This window comes from Triticum aestivum, chromosome 6A, assembly GCF_018294505.1.
Source record: "Triticum aestivum cultivar Chinese Spring chromosome 6A, IWGSC CS RefSeq v2.1, whole genome shotgun sequence".
NCBI classification, from domain to species: domain Eukaryota; kingdom Viridiplantae; phylum Streptophyta; class Magnoliopsida; order Poales; family Poaceae; genus Triticum; species Triticum aestivum.
In genome coordinates, this window is record NC_057809.1 from 41,984,085 (window position 1) to 42,007,182 (window position 23,098).

General features: G+C 49.3%; 3 protein-coding genes across 3 annotated transcripts; all 3 read right to left on the bottom strand.

Moving 5' to 3' along the window:
- Positions 1-1,115: 1,115 nt before the first annotated feature.
- On the bottom strand, positions 1,116-6,889 carry LOC123130209 (phospholipase D delta-like). Its single transcript, XM_044550163.1, has 3 exons — positions 5,888-6,889; positions 4,561-4,677; positions 1,116-2,766 (listed from the first exon to the last, which is right to left on the bottom strand). The coding sequence occupies exons 1-3, from the start codon at positions 6,875-6,877 to the stop codon at positions 1,264-1,266; spliced, it is 2,610 nt and encodes an 869-aa protein (XP_044406098.1). The 5' UTR covers positions 6,878-6,889; the 3' UTR covers positions 1,116-1,263.
- A 979-nt stretch (positions 6,890-7,868) lies between these two features.
- Positions 7,869-15,139, bottom strand: LOC123129401 (serine carboxypeptidase-like 51). The gene is made up of 14 exons (XM_044549583.1): positions 15,106-15,139; positions 12,976-13,337; positions 12,769-12,833; positions 10,656-10,756; positions 10,463-10,557; positions 10,249-10,356; positions 9,852-10,139; positions 9,681-9,748; positions 9,457-9,562; positions 9,075-9,350; positions 8,904-8,954; positions 8,245-8,297; positions 8,029-8,161; positions 7,869-7,937 (listed from the first exon to the last, which is right to left on the bottom strand). The coding sequence occupies exons 1-14, from the start codon at positions 15,137-15,139 to the stop codon at positions 7,869-7,871; spliced, it is 1,809 nt and encodes a 602-aa protein (XP_044405518.1).
- Positions 15,140-17,229: 2,090 nt separating this feature from the next.
- On the bottom strand, positions 17,230-21,982 carry LOC123131909 (serine/threonine-protein kinase STY46). Its single transcript, XM_044551620.1, has 16 exons — positions 21,380-21,982; positions 21,163-21,277; positions 20,915-21,000; positions 20,704-20,826; positions 20,270-20,324; positions 19,757-19,867; positions 19,601-19,651; positions 19,222-19,400; positions 19,034-19,141; positions 18,816-18,889; positions 18,548-18,723; positions 18,345-18,440; positions 18,178-18,258; positions 17,986-18,039; positions 17,722-17,856; positions 17,230-17,527 (listed from the first exon to the last, which is right to left on the bottom strand). The coding sequence occupies exons 1-16, from the start codon at positions 21,598-21,600 to the stop codon at positions 17,456-17,458; spliced, it is 1,737 nt and encodes a 578-aa protein (XP_044407555.1). The 5' UTR covers positions 21,601-21,982; the 3' UTR covers positions 17,230-17,455.
- Between the last annotated feature and the right edge of the window lie 1,116 nt (positions 21,983-23,098).

Sequence of the window (23,098 nt, forward strand, 5' to 3'; positions counted from 1 at the left end):
GTCTATTTTTTGTCCCAACTTTTTTTTGGGTTCCTTGTCACTGTGTATTTGTAAGAGTTTAGATGTGGCATCCTTAGAAAACATCTAGATGTGAATTAGAGGCTACATGCTCTTTTTTTCCACTGATTCTATCTCTTACTCCCTGCGAAGTGTTAAAAACGCTATTATATTATGAGACGGAGGAAGTGCGTAATAACAAGTTTGATTAGAGGTAACTAGAAGTAGGGAATGGGAATTTAGAAGACACATGACCTCAAATCCGTCTTACGATTTATGTGTGAGAGTTGATAGTCCACTTGCGTCGTTTTTAGTAACATGGGAGGTGATGAAAATTGGAAGATAGTTGTTTTAATTACATCTTGACGCTCATCATAACTTAAGTTATCATGTTTTTAAGTACTATAATATTTTACTAATTCTTAATACTAACCAAACAAGGAGTACGCTCAACTCAAAACAAAAAAACAAGGAGCAAGCTTCACCCTTAATTTCCTACATCCAATGTCAAATTGTAATACCACTCCGTATCCTAAGCACCCATGCCCACTTTCCCAACTAGGACTATATGTATTCGTCTGAAAATTTATTTTGGGTAACTCGATTTTTGAGGCCATTAGATTAAGATCCAATAGTCGAGAGCGGACGTTTGGCTCCCGGGAGCCATGGAGGCCTTTTCTTGAAAACAAATCAAAATTCAAACTTTTCGGTTTCAAAAAAATTTTAAAAAAATTGTGCAAGTAAACAAGTATGTTATGTCTATGTGTGTAAGATTTCAGAATGAAAAACGTTGAAATGTGACCTGTACAAAAAAGATAAATTCATGGCCTGAAAGGATGAATAGTATCATGTGTTAAAAAGCCCCAGATTTGTCTTTTTTTGCACAGCCCTCATTTCAACTTATTTTGCCCTGAAAATTTACACACATGTGTGTTATGCCTTCATGTATATGTTTTTTTTCAGGTTTTTTTGAAATTTAGAAAATATGAAATTCGACAAAATTCAAAATTTTCAAAACCGAGTTCCATGGAGCTCGGCCTCCAAAGACAATATCCGCCAATAGTGATCCTTCTTTCTTTTTCCTCCTTCAACCATTCCTTCTCTCACAAAATCGACTTATCCAAATTATAAATTTAGTCAACTTACATATAGCTTTTGTGAACTCAAACGCGTTGTAAGTGTGCAGTAGGTTGCTACAAATCCCATTTCCCTTAATTTGTGTAAACATAATGTTAGAGCTCAAAGGGTCAGTACTCAGTAGGAAGGCTACATGGTGAGATGATCGGGAAACTTGTTGGTGGAGCCTAGGACCCTGCCGCCGACGTCGGGGAAGAACTCGTGCCCCGTCAGCGGCCACACGCTGCCGTCGTGGTCCACCTCCACCGGATACTTCATCAGGTGCCCCTGCATCGTCTCCACCACCTCCCCCTCGTCCGTGTACCTGTCCCAGTTCTCCCGGGCCACCTGATTCACCAGCCTCACGCACTCCGGCGACTCCGGCGCCTTCAGCACCTCAGCCAGCCCGCCCAGGTGCTCCTCCCACAGCGACATCCTGTACCGGTGCACCTGCCCGCGCGGCCGCCGTCCGGTGTGATGCGGCTGGTGCGCGCCGACGGCGATCTCGGTGTCGCGGGAGCCGGAGAGGGAGCGCTGGTTGACGTTCGCGGAGCCGAGGAGCACGTACTCGTCGTCCACGACCATCCCCTTGGAGTGCACGTACACCATGAACCGTCCGTGCCTCCGCGCCAGCGCCGCCGGGCTCGTCCCCGTCTCCGCCGCCCGTCCGTACAGATCCGCCGGTGCCTGTTCGCGGTTGCCGAGGCAGTAGAAGTTGAGGTAGTCCTGCGGGTGCGCTCTGCCGCTGGCCCCGGCCTCCACGATCGCCGACGCGACGACCTCGTACATCGCCTGCATCGTCTTCCCCTGCCAGAAGAGGGCCTCCTGCGCCGGCGCCGACCCAGGCGGCCCCTCCGCCGCCGGCCACATCGGCAACACCACGTACGCCGCGAAGTCCTCCCCGGCCCTGATCTTGCTCGCCGCCTTCAGCGCGATCTCCATCGGCACCAGGTTGCCGGCGCCCGGGTGCCGGAACGGCGCCGGCCACGCGTACGACGATCCCAGGAAGCGCTCGGTCTCGAGGTACACGAACCGGTCGGCGGCGCGGATCGCCGCCACGTACGCCGCGTGGATGCTCTGCTCCACGGCCAGGCTCTTGTCGCAGAGCAGGTGCCGCGCCTCCATCTCCTCCGTCTCCCAGGAGCGCGGGAACCCCTTCACCGACCCGGCGTCCACCGACCGGAACACCTGCGCGTGCCAGCACCGGGGGTCATCCTCCGGCAGGACGCGCAGGGCGTCATCTTCGCCGTCGGCGACGACCGGGCTGAGGATCCAGGGGATGCGCTGGAGCTTCAGCAGGGCATCGTCCTTCCCGTGCTTGGACGCCTTCAAGTGCTTGGCCGTCGCCCTCCGCCACCGCTGCTCGAAGTTCTTGAGGACGTCGTACGCGGCGGCGCCGTCGAGGCGGCAGTGCATGTCGTGCCACGGCAGACGGGGCCCGTTCTCCCCGGCGGCGTCGCCGAGCGTGGGGTTGTGGATGTCCCCCCGGAAGACGGTGTCGAGGTCCCCGAAGAGCCGGTGGGCCGGGGTGTCGTATCGGCCAGCGGCGAGGTCGAGGCCGCCCAGAAAAGCCGTGATCCGGCGGGTGGCCTCGGACGCCGGCGTGTCGACGAGGATGCTCTTCTGGTTGTGCGCGTACGGCGTGCCCACCACCTGCACGCTGGACAGGCATCGCACTGATCAGCTCATGCATCTAGTTCCAAATTGAGAAAAGTTATATAACACTCTTTTAAATGTTGTTTTTTTATTTAACACTGATTCCTAGGATGAGGATTTGTGGCACGCAAGTGCGAGGGCACTCAAGTGCCAGCCTTTTATTTTGGCTTCCAATTTTCAAAGTTCTATATCTTTTAAATGTTCCTCGTGACCAGTGCTTTGAAATAAGATAATTTCGAATAGATTTTGATTACTTTAAAAAAATTAAGTTTCGATTGTTGAAACTTAGTACAAGTGTAAAAAAAATGTGTCTACGATTGACAGAAAAAATTGCTTAAAAATATATCTCAGAAACTTGTTGAAACTTTGCATTTTTAGATGAAAAAATCGTAATTTCCATCGTTCAAACCTAAATCTTTTTGAGGGATTTTCCTTTTTAATGTGCCCTCATGCGAGATTCAACTACTTCGCGAATCGCAAGGCAGGTCGAGTGCGCGACAAGGCTTGACAGGTTAGTGCCCCCGCACTTACGTGCCCCTGCGAATTTCCGCTGATTTCCCCCTCCTTATATAACATTAACTCTAAAATTTGTGCCTTCTATAACACTTCCATCACTTCTGTTAGCATATATCGTTTAGTTTGCTTGTCAGTTTTTTAAGGCAGAGAAAATTGCCCCTGCCTATCACACAAACCGTCTCTGATTTTCTTTCGGTTTTCCCCCATGTCTTCCCACACCTAGCGAGCGATGGCGGCACAACGATGGCAGCGGGGACTCGCGAGACACAGGAGAGATTAAGGGCGGCGTCATTGCTGGGTAAGACAGTGCCGCGGAGGTCGGCCATGGAGGGGCTGGAGATGGTAGCCATGGAGGGACTGCAGATGCGCCGGACGACGAGGTACAACTGTGGACTAGGAGTCAGTTCTCAACCATTTGTAAGGTGGACTATGTAACCAACAACCTGAGAGAGTGATTCAATAAATGGATTAAGCACCACAAGACTTTGAACTTGGACGACTTAATGGGCAAGCTTAGGTAGATGATTATGATCATGTGGAATCGAAGGAGAAAAGTAGCAAAAAAAGTTAGTTGGTTTAATTTTGCCCCACATAATTAATAAGTTGAATGCAAATAGTAGAGTTAAAGTTGGAGGTGGTAGAATGCTCGGAAGAAGTTGCTGAAGTTACTCAATTGGGAGGCATCAGATTTAGGTTTGTCGTCAACTTGCATAGCACTACATGTTCTTGCATACAATGGCAAATTGTCGGCCTTTCTTGCAAACATGCTCTAGCATTCATCACATCACTTGTCAATGCACATGTATAGAATTATGTGGACTTAGATTACTCCATTGACATGTTTATAGCAGCTTATGACCAACTAATCCCTGCTATTTGTTCATTTTTGGGGTAATATGCAAACCATGTGTTTGTTTTTTTTTTCTAATTATGCAACTGCAATGTATACAAATTAGTTTATCTTTTTTAAATGATATTTTCAAACATATAGCTCGAATAAATATATACGTCAAGGCTCCATGAACAATTAATGTACTAAAAATAAAGGTAGTGGAAATGACACAAAGCTAAACTGAGGATGATGAAAATTTTATGAATTTTTTTGAGGCATTTGGTACGATAAGATTATACGGGACTTGTGAACTTAAAGGATTTAATTTGCACATTTACCTAAATTTTGACCAATGTCCGAAGAAACCATCAGGTAGTTAATAATAAATCACACAAACCAAAAAACATTACAAATATAAGAGAAAATATGGTATCTTAGCTTGCCTTTTGCTTGGCCATGTCGACTTTGCTTCTAGGGTAGCGATGCGAGAGTACACAAATCACAGATGACTGTTTGAAAAACTTCTTCGTGTCTTCGCCACTAGTTTGCATCATGCCTCCCTAATAAAATAGCAAATAAAAAACACAACATAAGAATACACCTATATGTTTTCTTCTTCATTCACACGTTTAGTGATGTATACGAGCCTCAAATTCTAGATATTGAGTTCTTCCACGAAGGTTTTTCTCGTGTCAGAGAATTTTTCATATTGCATCTTTGGTATTCATATTGATACTAGGAATTTCAACATCGTATTCAAGAGAAGCATGCTATATCCAAACTTCAATTTATACTTTTATTCACATGGGCATTTATCAATAAATTGTCAATATTCTCTTCCATGATGTTTAGACTCAGTTGCCAAATTGTGATGTCTTGTGCTTTGTTTTATGACAAAATATCGTGTGAAAACCAAGTTTCAATGAAAACTTTGCGGAAACCATGTTTGAAAGTTTCAAAAATTCTAAAAAAATGCATTATGTTAAGAGAGTGGTGTTATACTGACATGTGAAATTCCAAGTTCAAACACAAAACAGTTTACACGCTACAATAAAAACGATTTATGTTAAGAGACGTTTCTTGTTCGGCACTATTCAATGCTGATTTTTTTTGCACCTCATTATCAAATTTGTGTTTCAACTTGGAAGTTCACATGCTAATAGAACATCACGTTGTTAACATGTCGTATTTTCTATTAGATTTGCTCAAAACTTCAAAACATACTTTTGCACGTGGTTTCCATCGGTTTCCACCGAAGCTTGACTTTCACATGATATTATCTAGTTTTATAACCTCACGTAGAAAAATAGGACAAATATAAACAGAAAAACCAAACAAACACAAAAGAGGGCAAAAATCTAGTAAGGCAAACAGGATTATCATAAATCACCGTAATGACAACTCAACCTTGCCTTAAATGCTCGCTAAAGCATACAAAGACCAATGCAATAGTACATAGACTTACTGGTTCAAATTCCTTTTTGTGTGTGGGAACTTCTGGTTCCAATCCAAATGCGATATATTCAATTGGTTTTACCCAATCATGTATTTTGGACACAAATTAATTATATATATATATATATATATATATATATATATGAATTTTGATAAAAATTGGCAAAAGTTGGAATTTGGCCCCAATTCATTTCTAACTGAGATAACCTGATCGAACTGCAAATATGTTGGCACGTACTGAACTCGCTGAAATTTGCTAAATTTTGACGAAATTCCATTGGAATCGCCAATTACGCACTAGCAGGCTGATCTTACCGTGTTTAGGAAGAAGCTGGGGTGCAGGGGAGTGTCGTGATGGTCAGAGACGAGGAGGCAGACGCGGACGCCCTCCTGCGACTTGTACTTGAGCAGATCCCCCAGCGCCATCTTCTCCACCTCCACGCCGGCCAGCGCCCTCACCTCCGCCGCCTTCTCCGCCATCTCCGGCGACATCTCCTCCCGCAGCAGCCGCACCCTCGCGCCCACCGCCCACCCCGCCACGTACACCAGCTTCTGCGCCCCCAGCACCGCCATGCACACGTCCTCCCAGCACCGCCCGCGCTCGTACGAGCACGGCGCCCCCACCGCCACGTGCGCGTCCTGGTACAGCTTCAGCTCGCACCCGCGCCGCGCCGGGAAGTACGCCGGCACGCCGCCGAAGCGGCGCCGCCGGGAGGGCGACGACGATGCGGGGGTGAAGGTGAGGGAGACGCGGATGGCGGAGTTGGGTTTCGGCGGGCCGCGGCCGTCCGGGCGGAGCAGCGGGAGCCAGGCGTCCGCGATGGGCTTGCCGTCGAGGAGGGTTGCGGCCGGGAGGGTGGCGAAGCCGATGAGGTCGGAGCCGAAGGGGTCGGAGTCCCTGACCTGGAGGACGAGGCGGGAGGCCTCGTGCGCGAGGGGGATGCGTATGCGCGCCGACCAGTCCGGGGCCTCGGAGTTGCGGACGACGTAGGTGCGCGCGAGCGTGGTGTCCGGGCCGTCCGGCCCCGAGACGGCGACGACGGCGTAGGGGTCGGATGTCGGCACGATGCTGTGGCGGCCGCGAGGCTTTTGGCGGCGGCGGCGGCGGCGGCGGCGGAGGGGGCTGTCGGCGTCGGTGTCGGCGTCGATGTTGCGGCTGGGGAGGCGGCGGGGCCGGATGCAGAGCCGGCGGAGGATGGTGGAGAGGACGTCCATGTTGGGGAGGCCGCACGCCTCGTGGATGGTCAGGTCGAGGTCGCCGTGGAGGAGCTCGAGCCGCTCGCCGTCGTCGGCCATGGACGACATGGCCGGCCGGTCCGTCGGCGTGCGTTTGCGCGCGTCCGATCTCCGGGCCGTGCCGTTATGCTCCCGCCACCTTTATGAGCTAATTAGCAGGCGTTGCAAGACACTGACAGGTGGGGCCAAACGAGGAAACAGCGTGGACCTGAGAGGTCAGGTGGGCCCCTGAGATGCGATTCTTGGCTTGGCTCGAGGCTGATGCTTGTGCTGCTCCTCTACTCAACGTCCCCCTCCTCTTCCGTTTTCTCTCGTTTCTTTTCGAGTTTAGGATGATGTACACGCCATGATACAAATATATTAAATAGAGTACGTAATATAGTTTTCTTTACGGGGTTGTATGTAATATACTTCTTCATGAAAAAACATTTAAATCAACCTTTGGACCTTTAACATTGGAAAAATAGTGTTTCTTTTGTTTTCATTTTCTTTGCTACAATTTTTATCGACCCACCTCGGTCTCTGTTGAGGGGGTCACAAGCAACAAGAGGTGCAAAAGGCAGCCACAACAGGAGGCACGAGAGAGGTCACCGAAGACGAAGAAGGGCAGCAACAATGGCGACTAACTCAGTCGGCGGAAAGTCTTTTTATTTTGGATTTTAGCATTGGTGCAATGATTTATTTTCTGATAAGAAAAAATACTAATACTAAGAAGATATCAATTACACCTAGCTCTCTATAACAACACGATATGAAGAGCTATTCAAAACATCGAGGATTCACACAACAAAATAATTAGAAATATATAAGGAAAGAGAAATGGTGACACACACCAAGCAGACACATCAACCAAACCATGACAATACCAGGAATACAAGTCTCCTATAGAAGCATCTCCAAGAAGGGAATGATGTGCCAACGCTGTTGTTCCCAAATCCAATCAGCAAAGGTCGGAACATGGGTTTTCACTGAATCATGATCACCATTTATCTTCTCGCAGATGGTACAATAGAGCTACCCCACCAAAAAAAGTACAATAGAGCTATAGTTGGTGTATCATCTAACTTGCCGGAGACTGGGTTATGCTACCTATCATGCTCAGTGCAATGCAAGGCTGGTCAGCAGGCACCTGCAATATCAGACATGCACCAATATCAACTTCAGCTCAAGAGCATCATATAAGACACCAAGGAGGGAAGCATATATGTTGATGAGCTTACAAAGTGTCCGGCTCGAAGGATCCAGTAGAAATGCAAGTTCTTGTAGGATCTGACGAAGGCCTGGGTGACCTTGGAGGACCCACAGTACAGGGGTTGCCTTGGCAGTCTTGTCAAGTTCTTTAGCCCCTCCCATCTGAAAGTACAAAAGCGTGATTAGAGGGCTCACACCTATCTGAACGACGAGGTGAAGCGTGACAGAGGAATTGAGGGCCTCACTTGAGCTTCTGCACCCATGCTTCTGCGCCGATCGTCGAGCAGATCACATCAAGCTTCACAAGAATAAATTTGTTGGACTTCTAGTACTATAAATAGAGACTTACATAAATTACGCCCATTCATGAAATGCTATTCATTTGGAAATAGCTGGGTATAGAATGTGGACCGTGGGAGTGGTTGTCTCTAAACTGAAAGACGAAAGTTCATGTGAACATTTTATTCAGAAAAAAAATTCATCTCAAATTCAGGAGCCGTTTCTTACTCAAAATGCTTCCATTGCTAATCTGGTACCTTCGTCCAATTGACAGTACATCGACCATTCGTAGCAATCAACCATTTGCTTCACACCGAAGATGAAATCAAGTCGTTTTTAGTGTCTTGGTTACAAGTTAGCCAGTTTCCATTTGTAAATTGCATGGTGACACCATTTCTCTTTCTAAATTGGAAGTAATATTTCAAGAAAATTTCACGGTGATTTGATTTGTAATTTGACTAAATGTTCTTTCATTACTCCTATTAATAAACTTCATGAACAATCAACAAATATATATGTACTAACATTACGCCTATAATAATTCACAAGCACACAAAAAAATGTCAAGGTTTTTATAGGTACTATTTGCCAGAGACATTAAGCAAAAATGAAGAGCAACAGTCACCTGGCCATTGTACACTGTCACATTCACGCCGTAAGACAACAACTCATCAACCTGTGGAAATTGCAGAGAGTTCATCAATTAGTGAAACATCGTCCCTTTCGTCGTAGTTTAACAAAACAAAAGTAAAATGAACAAATATTTGTCGGTCGGTCTGGAGCCAGGCTCACTTGCCTCGTCTATCCTAGGCTTCATGAAGTCATTGACCAGCGCGTTGTAGACCAGCTCAGATATCCCTTGCCACGTGAGGTTACTGGGGATGATTTTGAGCTTCTCCTTGATGACCCCATTCATGATGCCGCTTAAGGTGTTGGGGCTAGATGTAGCCTCCTTGCGGCTGAGGTACGTCGAGTACTTCATTGTCTGGGCATTGCTCGCCGCCGCCACCGATGACGAAGAGGCCGCTGACACCGGGTCCATGCCGGCTTCAAGCAAGAAGTTATAGGTGTCCTACAAAGGGGAAAACAAAACCCCCTAAGGTTTTCAAAGAAGTTGAAAGCCACACTAAGCTAGTTGAAAGCTACACTAAGTTAGTTGAAAGCTAGTTCACACTTACAACGCTGGCGCTCTTTGACTCGATAAACAAAAGCAAGTCCGTCCACGACTTCCACGCGGCGGCGAACTGCCCCGCAGCGATCTGCTCCTTCACGGTCGCCGCCATCCTGGTCAGAGTTTGCGCGCGCATGCATGCATGTGATCGGTGAGTCCGAATATATGTTTCCTTTTTTTGCCGTGTTAAGCAAGAAGGCAGGAAGGTAGGCATGGTAGCTCGAATGTTACCCTTTGGCGGCGTCGCCGGCGTTGTCGTCCAGCCTCGACACGTCCAGCAGCAGCGGCGCGTAGGAGAGCTGCTCCGATCCATCCATCCAAAAGAGCGCTCTTATTAATCTTAACAACGCATTATGCTACGCGATGAGATCAAATAGAAATCCAAGAAACCATTTCGCTCACCGCGAAGTCCTCCGGCGAGATGAAGCTGTCACCGAGCGCGACGCCGGCGAGCGTGAGGTTGAGCTCGCCGGCGCGGATGGCCCGGACGGCGGAGACGCCGAGCGTGACAGCGTACTTGCCGCCATAGGACTCGGCGACGAGGAACAGCGGGCTGCCCTCCCGCAGGGCGGGCACCTCCGTGGCTAGCGCCCTGAGGAGCGCCGTGGCGTCCGCGGCCGCCTGCCAGTCGCTGGTCACCAGCTCGCTGGCGTTCTCCACGTAGCTGTACCCGACGCCCACGGGGTTGTCCTGCCATTGCCATGCATCGAGCCAGCCATCAACACAGGGAACACGTTCCGACTCGACTGGTCAGGTCAGGAAGAACAAATATGGAGAGGAGTTTCGAGCTCTGGCTGACCACGAAGATGAGGTCGGCCTTCTGCAGCCAGGTGGAGTTGCGGGGGTTGAGGTCGACGTCCAGCGGCCCGACCTCCAGGAAGTTGCCGATCCCGACGCCGGACGCTCCCTGCTCGACGGAGAGACATCGACGGTGAGCTTTCGGTGGTACGGTGGGCAGCCATGGCTCCGGCATAGGTACGTAAGTAAGAAGAGAAGAGAAGATGATGGTGTACCGGGCCGCCCTGCAGCCAGAGGACGGTGGGCCATGGTTTTGACGGCGTGGACACCCTCTGCGGGCTCTTGTAGTACCACCAGAAGAGGTGAGCCTCTGCAACACACACCAAAAACCAAAAGCAGCCTCAGACTCTCGCGCCAACGAAACGATGACCAGACCAGCGTATATAGGGAACGGAGCACGTGGATTACTTGGCCGGACTTCGACGTATCCCCAGAGCTCGCTGCCGTCGGTGGCGCCGGCGGTGACGGACGCGGCGGAGCCAGCCCGGAGCAGAGACAGGCAGCAGAGGCTGAGCAGCAGGAGAGAGGACAGAGCGACGGGGCGGCAGTACTTGCCCATCTTCCAAGTGGCGCGTTATGCGCGGACTTGCACGGACTGTGGTCTGTGGTGGGCGTGCGTCTAGTAACAAGCGTTACGCGCCTAAAATAGGTGCCGCCATTGTGCGACATAGGCTGCGCATAAACAATTGCTTCGTCGGGAGTTCTAATGCGGCGGCTAGCCAGCAGCATCAGTCGTAACGACGTCCGGTCGACCACAATTACGCCGGCAATTTCACCCCGCTCCAAGGCGGCTTGGTCAGAGCTGCTGGCTACCACGACAGTGATCCCATGCATCTCTCGCCGGCCGCGCTTCAAACGAGGATGCACGTAGACGTAGCCATGCTTCAGCCTGTTAAACCACAATATTGGGCAACTGCTCGACACCCAAGGGGGGTGCGGCTATCTCATTATATATATGTATCAAAGGGTACAAGTACAAGGTGTATACACAAGTCTACGTATAAACAAGTCTACGTATACATATATAGTTTAACACCCTTCCTCAATCTTAACTGTGGCCTGAAGTACAAACTAAGTTAAGATTGCGCCTGCAGCCTACAAACTGTGGTTGTGGGAGAGGCTTCGTGAAGATGTCAGCAAGTTGATCTTTTGATGAGATGAACTTGATGCTAAGCAGCTTCTGTGCAACACGCTCTCGAACGAAGTGATAGTCAACCTCAATGTGTTTCGTCCGAGCATGAAACACTGGATTAGATGACAAGTACGTAGCACCAATGTTATCACACCAAAGCACTGGAGAAGGAGCCGAAGGGACTCGCAATTTTCTCAACAAAGACTGAACCCAAATGATCTCAGCCGTCGCATCAGCAACTGCTTTGTACTCAGCTTCAGTACTGCTATGAGACACCGTAGCCTGCTTGCGAGCATTCCAAGCGATCAGGTTAGAGCCAAGAAACACTACATACCCTGAGATCTCATAAGACGGCGCAGGTTGGAGGAGCAAACCATAGGACGCAGTGAGACAGATATAACGCAGGATGCGCTTCACAGCTGACCAATGAGATGTCCTGGGTGCATGAAGAAACTGACAGACACGATTGACTGCATAAGAGACATCTGGTCTGGTGATAGTAAGATACTGCAGGCCTCCAACAAGACTGCGGTACTCAGTGGCATCATCAGGTGAGAGAGGGTCTCCATCAAGAGCAGACAACCGATCAGTGGCAGACATCGAAGTACTGGCAGGTTTACACTTCAACATACCAGCACGACGCAACAAATCCAGAGAATACTTCTTCTGAGTAAGAGTTACTCCAGCAGAAGAACGTGAAACCTCCAGACCCAGGAAGAAGTGCAGAGCACCTAGATCCTTGACAGCAAAATCACCACTCAACGCAGCCACAAGACGATCTGCTGCAACATCTGAGGAACTGATGAGGATAATATCATCAACATAGACCAGTAAGTACATCGTAACCTCAGGACGCTGAAGAAGAAACAGCGATGTGTCAGCAGTGGAGGGAATAAACCCAAGTGCCCTCAAAACCGAGCCAAGTCGTGCGTGCCAGGCACGAGGAGCCTGCTTAAGCCCATAGAGCGCCTTAAAAAGACGACAGAGATGATGAGGACGTGCAGGATCCACAAACCCTGGCGGTTGATGCATATAGACCTCCTCCTCCAGGACTCCATGCAAGAAAGCGTTCTGCACATCAAGCTGACGGAGAAACCATCCACGAGTAACAGCAAGGGACAGCAGCAAGCGAATGGTAGTGGGCTTGATAACTGGACTAAACGTGTCTTCATAATCAAGACCATACCTCTGTTTGAAGCCCTTAGCCACTAGCCTTGCTTTGTAACGCTCGATGGAGCCATCAACATGTCTCTTAACTTTAAACACCCACTTAGAATCAATGATATTGACCCCAGATACGGGGGGAACAAGCTGCCAGGTGTCATTCTTCAGCAACACTTGAAACTCCTGTTCCATCGCAGCACGCCAGTGAGGAATGCCAAGTGCAGCCTGAAAATGGCGAGGCTCAGCAGTGGGATCCTCAGCAGCATGAGCCATGCACGCGGCGAGCCACGCTACAGTCCCATCGGTACGGATCTTGGGCTGAGAAACACCAGTCTGGCTGCGTGTGCGAGGTCGAGGAGCAGCAGTTTGTGGTTGCGGCGTCGGGCTTGATGCAGGAGACGACAGGGGCGAGGCCGAGTCGCACAGGCTCACGCCAGAGCCATCTGGCGCTGGAGAGGCGGGCGGTGTGTGGCCCGGCGAGGCCGACCCATCAAGCGCCGAAGTTCCTGGGCCAGGAGAGGAAGTGGCCGGCCCAGGAGACACCACCTGCGAAGCGGGCTCAGGCGACGCCCGTATGGCGGGCAAGGGCGATGCCCGCGAGGCGGCCACAGGCGAGGGCGATGCCTGCGGGGCGGGCGAGGGCGACGCCCGCGAGGCGGCTGCGGGTGCAGCTCCCGCGGGTTGCTGGGTGCTGCTCGGTATGCATGCCCCATGCACGCGATCATCCCCCGGATTCGGAGCGTGCGTCGATGCCTGTTCCTCAAGGAGCTCAAGACGAGCACCACGTCCAATACCTGCAGCATGGTTAGGAAGCAACACAGGAGCATTTACAACATCCACAAATTGATCAGGCGTAGGTGTGGTAGAAGAAACGTCTGGCATAGATGTGTTCGGAAGTGCGCGAAAGGGAAACACATTCTCATCAAATACAACGTCATGAGAAATGTAGACGCGATTGGTAGGAACATGCAGGCATTTGTACCCTTTGTGAAGGGAACTATACCCAAGAAAAACACACTTTTTCGACCGAAACTCTAGCTTATATTTGTTATACGGACGCAAATGAGGCCAACATGCACACCCGAAGACTTTGAGAAAGGTGTAATCTGGGATTTCATTAAGCAAGAGTTCAAGCGGAGTTTTCATATTCAGTAGTCGTGAGGGCAGCCTATTGATCAAAAAACAGGCAGTGGAGAAAGCATCACTCCAGAACCTAAAAGGTACGGAGGCATGAGCTAATAAAGTAATGCCGGTTTCTACAAGATGATGATGCTTACGTTCAGCAGTCCCATTCTGCTGATGTGTATGAGGACAAGACACACGATGAGCAATCCCAAGTTTGTTAAAGAACGAGTTGAGGTTGTGATATTCACCCCCCAGTCGCTTTGGACATGAATAATTTTCTGGCTAAGGAGACGCTCAACATGTGCTTGGAATTGTATGAACACATCAAACACATCAGATTTTTTCTTAATAAGATAGAGCCAAGTAAACCGACTATAAGCATCAATGAAACTGACATAATAATTGTGGCCACTGACAGACGTTTGGGCATGACCCCATACATCAGAGAACACAAGCTCAAGAGGATGTTTCACAACACGACTAGACTCTGAAAACGGGAGTTGATGACTCTTGCCTTGCTGACAGGCATCACAAATAGTTTCAGCAGTTTTATTTGACACAACCGGTAGTTCATGACGATACAACACATGACGGACTATGGGAGCAGCAGGATGACCAAGTCGCGCGTGCCAATGTGTCGGTGAGACACGAACACCACTGAACGCCTGAGGAGAAAACTGCATGGGAGGTGCGGTCGGCGCGTCAAGTGCATACAAGCCACGGCGAAGACGACCGCTAAGCAGAACGGCCCTCGTGTTCCGATCCTTGATAAAGAAACGAAAAGGATGAAACTCAGCAAGGACATTATTGTCACGAGTAAGTTGTGGAACAGACAACAAACTACGCGAAGCAGTGGGAATACGAAGGATATTAGAGAGATGCAGTTTTCGTGAATTGTGTGCAAGAAGGGATGCCTGACCAACATGGGAGATGCGCATACCTGCTCCGTTGGCGGTGTGCACCTGATCATGGCCGCGATATGGCTCCTGAGTGGAAAGCTTGCTCATGTCGTTGGTGAGGTGGTTCGTAGCTCCAGTGTCCATGTACCATGTAGGATCAATCGAGTAGGATGGAGTACGTCCATGCTCATGACTCACTACCGCAGCAGCCGCCTGTTTTTCATTCCCCTTGCCATTGTTGCCGAGGCCAAGGAAATCTTGCTTGTAGCGGCGATGACAGCGAGAAGCTATGTGGCGCTCTATGCCGCACAGTTGGCAGGCCTGCTGAGCGCCGCAACATGGGCAGCACGCCACTGGCCGCGATCCGCCTGTGATGGATGGTGCGGTGCTCCGCGAAGTCTGCTGAGATGGAGCCGCCGGCTTGGCAGGGAGCGACGGCTTCTATGATTTGCCGCGGGTCGCGGCGTTAGCGGAGGCAAAACTCGGAGCAGCTCTATGCGCTTTGATGCGCTGTTCGCGACCAAGAAGACGCGCGTACAGTTCCCGTGGCGGGAGAGGCGCCTCGCGACCATGGACGTTCTCAATAAGATTATCATAGTCATCATCAAGGCCATTAAGCACATGGGTGGTGAAATCCTCATCTCCAAGGGGCTGGCCAATTGAGGCCAGCGTATCGGCAAGACCGGACATCTTGTTGAAGTACTCCGTGATAGTGAGGCCATCGAGCTTGGTCTCCCCCAACTCAGTGCGGATAGAGTGAGCACGCGCCTGAGACTGAGAGGCAAAACTGCTGTGAAGCGCAGACCAAGCATCCCGAGATGTCACGGCGAAGATGACAAGTGACGATACGCTCGGAGTGAGCGAGGACTGAATGGCAGAAAGTATCGCCTGGTCTTGAGCCACCCACACGTGATGAGCCGGATGATACGGCGGCGGACACGGGATGGAGCCATCAACATAGCCCTCCAAGTAGCGACTCCGGAGGAGGGGTAGCACCTGCGCCCGCCACGACAAGTAGTTGTCCGGCGTAAGCTTTACCGAAAGGAGATGCGAGAAGTAAAACGGCGATGGCGCCGGAGCATAACCCGCAGGAGCATGAAGGCCCATCATCGGATCATCAACACGAGGAGGAGCAAGCGCCAAAGACGCCTCGTAGCCAGGAGCAGCCGGGGCATCGACCGGACCATGCGGGATTCCCGAGGACACGGCGGACGCAGCATCGTAGGCCGCCCCATAGGGCTGCAGATGCGACGTAGCCACCTGAGACGACGGGAGCGCCGACCCGTAGGTGATGCCGGCCAAGCAGAGGGCTGCGGTGGCGCAGCGCCATAGGTTGATGCAGGGGCGCCGTACCACGGGGCGTAGGGCTGGGGCGCGCCATAGGGCGGATGGATGCCGTAGGGCTGAGGGAGAGCCACCCCATAGGCAGCCGGCGCAGGGCCGCGAAGAGGCGGCGGCGCAAAGGCAATGGTCGAGGAAGTAGCGCCGCTGGCGGCGATCGGCGACCGTAGATCGCCCTGCCCGCCCTGCTCCTGCCCGCCCTGCTCGACCAAAGGGCCAGCCGAGGGTTCGCCGGGCAGCGAAGGCGGCCGCCAGGCTGTGGCGAGCGGGGGCGAAGCAAGGAAGGGCGACGAGGGGGCGATCGGCGCGACGGCGGCGGTGGAGGCAGCCAGGGCGGCGGCGGGGTTGGAGGAGGCCATCGCGGCGGCGGCGCTAGGAGGTGCAGCGGAAGATGCGAAAACCCTAGTCTGATACCATGTTAAACCAGAATATTGGGCAACTGCTTGACACCCAAGAGGGGTGCGGCTATCTCATTATATATAAGTATCAAAGGCTACAAGTACAAGGTGTATACACAAGTCTACGTATAAACAAGTCTACGTATACATATACAGTCTAACACAGCCCATCTACAGTTCTGCTTATCGGTCTCCTTACGCATGCGTAATCGATCTTTTGTGTTATCCGGTGCTTGCGTGGCATGCCAGCTCCCAGTTCAGCTGATAGTCCAGGGAACCCGTTCTGTTCTCTCGGGTAGGCGACTAGAAACCCTAGTTGCCGCCAGGGGAGTCCCTTCGCCTCGTTCCTCCGCCTCACCTCTGTCGGCGACCTTGGTGGTGAAGGGGGGGGGGGGGGGGTCATTGGATGTTCGCTTGTGGATCGTGTATCTTTAGGTTAGGCCCTAGTAGCTTAGGTTTTTGGCTCTTCATCGTCTTCGTTTCCGCGGCGGTAATGGCAGCGCTGAATAAAGAAACTTCAAATCTGTCCTCAACGAGGCAATCGGCCCTATGGTTGGTGGATGACAGGTATTGTTTCCTTCTTCGGCATCATAGTCGTGGTGGGGTGCTAGATCTAGAGTACGATGGCGTGTCCGAGATGTTGTCCCGGTCTGATTCATTCAACAGCAATGTCTTCACTTTTAATGAGTCACCTTGGAGGTCCGCAAAGCTGCATATAGGCGACGGACCCACGTGAAGCTCGGGTGAGGAGGTGATCCATTATTATTTTTCTTTGGTAGCTGCTGTGGTGGTGCCGGAGGAAGGTGACGGACATTGATGTTAAGCTCAGAGATGTTTAGCTATCTTTTCAGTTTTGTCATGTCAATCTTTACATGGCTTATACTTTGATTTTTATGATACAAATGAGACACGTTTTACCACGATTTTTTTCCGGATCTTTTGTGTTTTATCGTTCATTCAACAATAACACTAGAACAAGAACAGTTGATACATGGCAAGAGAAAAAAAAGAGGAAGCGAAATGGGGCAAAACAGCTACTACGTGAGGAAATTATTATCAGTGTACACTACAGTAGCGCGGGCATCGAATCACCTATACTCGGGCATCAACACAGAGGAAGCTTTGTTAGAGCTGGTGCTGCTGCTGCCTTCAGTGGCTCCTCTTCAGCGCCGAAAGGAAGCCCGACTTTGTTTTCTGCCGGCCGTCGCCGTCGGCTCCCACCTGTCATGTTACTTCCGAGTGAGATATGAACCGCCAAAACGTCTTATATGTAGGAATATGTTACTTGGCAAGAAGTAGTCGGTGAATTCCGACAGAATAAACTGCGTTTTGGTGCAGTTAACTGGGAAATCACGAGAAATTCGCTGAAACATGCGATGGATTCCGATGCAAAAACAAGGGTAGGCGAGGCTGACCTCTTTGGAGAGTCTCTGAAGGATCTCCAAGATCTGGGAGAAATCGGGCCTCTCGGCTGAATCTCTGTGCCAACATTTCTGAAGCAGCTCTGCGAGCTTGGGATTGGTATCCTTCGGAATCGTCGGCCTGATGCCCTGCACAAAATGCGCATCGAGAGGAGGGTTAATTAGCATCTCCGGAAAATGCTATCTCATAGCAATGGGTTCCATCAAGTTTATCGACAAGAAAAAAAGGCGGTTCCAACAAGTATCTGCAAGGCTTACCTTCTGAACAACACCTATTGCTGCTTGCAGTGGAGTTAGATAATCATAAGGAATCTGGACAAATAGAACAGTTACAATTTAACTCTAGAAGTAGAAGTAGACATATACAGATATATATGCTGCTTAAAAAGAAAGCGACATAAAAATGTTAGTCTACTTATGTAGAATAATAATAATAATAATTGCAGTTACCTTGCCGGTTAAAAGCTCCCATAGAACAATGCCAAAGCTAAAAACATCTGCCTTGTGATCATACGGCTTATGCTCTATGACCTGAAGTTAGATAGCACATACATGTTAGAATAGACAAAAAAAATCACTACTGTTTTCTTATGACATGTATAAACATGACGGCACACCTCAGGAGCCATCCAACGGTAAGTTCCAGTCTCTGCAGTCATCACTCCGGAAGTATCTTTCACACGTGCAACACCGAAATCCGCAACCTTTACAACCTGAAAAGGATGCTCTTTTTAATTATAGAGTTTTAACTATTAAGTGAAAATATCAGTAGGAAAGCTATCTGCTAAAATGCATAGCATGATTTATAACACACACCAACCTTGTTTTCATCCATGAGAAGATTTGCAGTCTTGAGATCTCGGTGAATTATGTTGTTCTGATGCAGGTAGCTCATTCCTTTAGAGATGTCTGTTGCCACTCTTAGTATTTCTGGGAGCTTGAAGGAACTGCCCTTTTTATGGAGGTAATCGTATACACTCCCTCCTGACATGAAGTCTAAAATATACCAAAAAGGGGGAAAGGTGTCAAAAACAATTAGCATTATCTGCATGATAACAATTACAAACATTAATCCCATTGTAATCTACCTGTTATAATATATAAGTTGGGCTGTCTTGTACAGGCACCGATAAACTGCACAACATTCCTGTGACGAACCTTTCTGCGAGCATGTGGATTAAGCAATAAGTCTATAACTCTATATAGGCATAAGTAATAATTGCCAGTAACTCAGTCAGGCATTTGAATACTGGCCAAACAAATCGGAGATGGAGCCTGTATATGGAGACTAAACTTTTAAGCTAACCTCATAATGTACACTTCCTGCGCAAAATCTTGGTACATATCTGCACTGATGCGCTCAGGTCTCACTACTTTAATGGCCACATCCTGGATGCAGTATGATCCACGGTACCTAAGAAAACAAAGAATAAAATGACATTCTGCCAGGTTTTCCAAGGTTTAACTGTTCTCACTTCACAAACAGGAACTTACAGGTCACCGTTTGATCCAGATGCAACCTTGTTCCCAAACTTGAGCAGCTTCAGGTCTATTTCCCAAACATCTGCTCCATCTGATGGTATTTGCACACTGGTAGATGTGGGCCTACTCTCTCCACCTTGCAGGCCTTCCAATGAAGGTGATGATGCGCTTGATACTGTACAAGCTTGTGCCTGTACACAACCCAATTTAGTATTCACAATGCATGTCTGCACAAACTTTTCTTTTGCATCATGAAACGAGAACTCTAGGAGATTGCATTTTCTATTATTCAGGTAAAGTTAGCAAATTTACTGAAACCAAACAGGAGAGTGCTTATTATTCAGTTAGAGGTATTAAACTTCACACAAGAAGCCCAGACAGAAGCCTATACCTCAACACTGCGAAATTTCTCCATTATCTTTTCTTGCAGCTGTTTAGTACCCTATGAGTGGCAGTAAAAGAGAATATATCAACACAAAAATTACTGAAATAGTAGTAAGGAAAAGGACACGCTCTAATGTGCTGAAATCAGTTAGCTATTGCATACCACAAGACGCCAACCGGTGACAACGAATACATCCAGTGAGTAGCCATCGATTGTTGAAAATGCGTGTGCTTCTTGGATGTCAAGACCGAGCTCACCAAGCAAACAAGTCAGCTGTAAATGTATATAAGTGTCAGTACAAGAATCCAGCCAGATGCTGAGTGGAGGACCTGGTCTGAAAGTACTTTACAGTAAAGTTCAAGTGATTTCAGTACAATGACATTAATTTTGATGTGTGTTAGAGAAAAGGTGATTTCAGTAAAATCCTGTAGATTTCTGATGTCAATGCATCTTAATAATTTATTTCTTGTATTTTATTTTATTCAAATTCTTCTTCTATTCACTTATTTTTGCGTATCATTTCTTAGTGACTACTCCCTCCGTCCCATAATATAAGAATGTTTTTGACACTAGTGAGGGAGTACTTGCCAGCTTCTGCATATACTGAATTTCATTTGCTGTGCTAAGAGGCCTATTTAGATGGGGATTATGCCTTGTCCTGGTACGTTTGTTTACCTGACTAAGTAGCTTTGGCTTATCAGTTGATGCAAATGCTATCTCATGCATTGGCCTGCAATATTCAGAACATAGAGAGAACTAATCAACTACACAGAAAAAAATATATAAAGGCACCAATTTATCCCTCTAAAGAAATTCACAATATTGTTCGAGGACAGTAAGGAAGTGATCTAAAACAAATATCTTATACAGTATAAATTTAGGAGCAGATTTGCAACTAAGCACTAATTATTTCGATTGTGGGGGGTGTTTTTCTACTTCTACAACTGCAAAGCGGCACCAAATAACACTTCCAATGATTATGGCCAACCTCTTCAAATGGAATAGCAACATTGTGAAATACAATCATATTAATACACCTTCATATTACTGTAAAAAATGTCGTAATCAAAAAGCAAGAAAGCACTTGAACTGAAAAAGAAATTATATACCTGGAGACGAGATGAACGCTATTATCATCGTCGTTATTGCTGCTACCAACATCAGACTCATTTGCTTCGAGAGCTAGTGCCTCTAGATTGGAGGACGAGCCGAATGCAGGAGGGGGGTGAACCCTGAAGAATAATTGCGCAAATCACGGCACAATTAGCAAACATGAGCAAATAAGGAGGTGTCTGACAGATATTCAGAGAGTATACGTACATTTGGCTGGGCAAGTGACTAGAAGGAACCATCTCCATCTCATGATCACAGGAATCATCCATATCACCATCAATAATCCTAGATACCTGAAGATCAAGCACGAAACAGAGCAGTTGCGTCAGTAATCATGAACAGAGACATGCAGAACACAATGTATGAAAACTGAATTTGTCAGAAGATTCATGAGATAACCCACACAAATTAAGTGTTTAACTTTGCAAGATTGTGCTCTGTCGGGAAGATGTTACCTGTACAACGCGCACCGACAGGGCGGGCCGGCGCGCCGGGTCGCGCGCCTCCTCGAGCAGCCGCTGGTGCGTCACCACGTCCTCCGCCCTCTCCGCGTTCACATCCAGCGCGTACCTGCACAGACAGGCGTCGCACGCACGACGGACGGCATCAACAATTCAGCTCGCACGCACGACGGTGCCGATCGGGCGGCGGGGAGCGGAGGAGAGGGCTCACCGGGCGGGCAGGCGGTGGAAGTGCGCCCAGAGAGCGTCCTGGAAGGCCGGCGAGATCTCGACGCCGCCGGAGGCGCGGAGGCGGGCGAGCACCTCGTTGTACACCTCGAGGCGCCGGCCCTGCTTGTCCGTCCGCCGTTCCCCCGCCCCGACTTCCGGCTGCTGCGGCCGTGGCGCGGACGAGTCGGCGGCCGGCGGCGGCGAGGGCTCCTCCACGGCCATCGGCTGCCGATCCAAGTCCAACCAACCAGGAGCGTCTGCAGGCGGGCGCGCGAGGTAGGAACAGGATGCCCGTGCTCCTACCGCCGCTGCGCTGCTTGCATGGGAGGCGGTGGCGGCCCCGCACGTGAAGAGGCGGCGAGAAGAAAAAGGCGGGCGCTTTATTATAGCGCTCGATCGATGCACGGGCGGCCAACGAGAACCGACGGCCGGATCAGAGATCAGAGACGAAGAAGACAGCGGAGATGACGGCGTCGCAAATTCGGCAATGCTTCTGCCTCTTTTGGGGTCGGATCGGGCCGGGATTGAATCGATTTGATTTGCGTCCGGAGGAGGAAAGAGGCTGTGAGGTTCGATTCGTGTTGGGGAAGAAAAGTGTAGGAGATCGTGGGGCTTGATGTGCGCCGCGCCCCCTGATTTATGTCTGTCTTTACACGGATTGATTTGATTAAGGATTAAATTATTTTAGGGCCAGATTGGGAGGCCCGTGACCAGATTGGTAAAATAATGAGGAGGCCAAGTCAGATGTGATGCGGCGAGTGGAGGATGCGCACTGACAGCCCGTCGTTTCCTTCGTCCCGGACAGATCCACGAGCATGAAACTAGTCACTGGCCTTCTGTCTACAGTACCATCTTATAGAGCTTAAATTTAAAATCTCATCAATCAAGGCAGCTGATGACTAAAGAAAAAATATCTCTCATATTTTACAAAATTAGCACTCAAACTTTAATCTGCATTAATTGCAATATATACATGGATGATCAGTAAATGAGTAGGAATGATTGCATGCATTTGTTGGTTTCTTTTAATCCTTGCATGCATCAATTTAATGCACCTTAGAATGTGAACATGTGGTGGAAAAGAAGTGAAAATAAGACTTATAATATGGTAAAACCAAGAAAATGAGATGAGACCAATAAACCAGAAAAGAGGGATTACTAGTAGATCTCACAAATCTTTGTTAACTAGAGACTAAGAGAGATGACACCCCACATGTTGCTGTGGGAATTGGATACTGTTATTTCTACGAGATTTTGTAGTAAGTATAAAACTTTAGTATTCGGATTAGCAATATTAAAAATTAAATTTATTACATTTGATTACTATATATAGTTGGCCAGTACTAGGCACTCGCGACAGCCCAAACACTCGGCCGGTCGCCTGCGGGCCGTTGGATCTGACCCGCACAGAACCACCACGACTGTTGGATCTGACGGTTCACGCTGGACTCGGTCACACCCTTCCTCGCTCCCATGAACTCTCTGCATCTCCTCCCCGCCTCACCTACTCCCTACATGCATGTCCTGCGCACCCCCGCACCTCCACCCCTATCGCCGGCTCGCCCCTTGCCGCGTCCCGTAGCAACGCCGTCATCGCCCGACGCTTTCGTCGTTTGCTCAATTAGCCGCTGCCGCCGTAGCACGTCGATGCCCGACGCTTTTGTCGTTTGCAGCAATTAGCCGCCGCTGTCGTAGCATGCTGACGAAGCACCGCCATGCT

Coding starts and splice junctions, on each gene's coding strand:
- LOC123130209 (XM_044550163.1), bottom strand. CDS start 6,877: ATGTCGTCCATGGCCGACGACGGCGAGCGGCTCGAGCTCCTCCACGGC. Junction 4,678..5,887: donor CCAGCTTCTTCCTAAACACG/GTAAGATCAGCC, acceptor CTATTTTATTAG/GGAGGCATGATGCAAACTAG. Junction 2,767..4,560: donor TCGACATGGCCAAGCAAAAG/GCAAGCTAAGAT, acceptor TCCAGCGTGCAG/GTGGTGGGCACGCCGTACGC.
- LOC123129401 (XM_044549583.1), bottom strand. CDS start 15,139: ATGGTCGCGAGGCGCCTCTCCCGCCACGGGAACT. Junction 9,749..9,851: donor TCTCGCCGGAGGACTTCGCG/GTGAGCGAAATG, acceptor GGATCGGAGCAG/CTCTCCTACGCGCCGCTGCT. Junction 8,955..9,074: donor TGAAGCCTAGGATAGACGAG/GCAAGTGAGCCT, acceptor CAATTTCCACAG/GTTGATGAGTTGTTGTCTTA.
- LOC123131909 (XM_044551620.1), bottom strand. CDS start 21,600: ATGGCCGTGGAGGAGCCCTCGCCGCCGCCGGCCGCCGACTCGTCCGCG. Junction 19,142..19,221: donor TCTGGATCAAACGGTGACCT/GTAAGTTCCTGT, acceptor TTGTTTTCTTAG/GTACCGTGGATCATACTGCA. Junction 18,724..18,815: donor CAACTTATATATTATAACAG/GTAGATTACAAT, acceptor GGTATATTTTAG/ACTTCATGTCAGGAGGGAGT.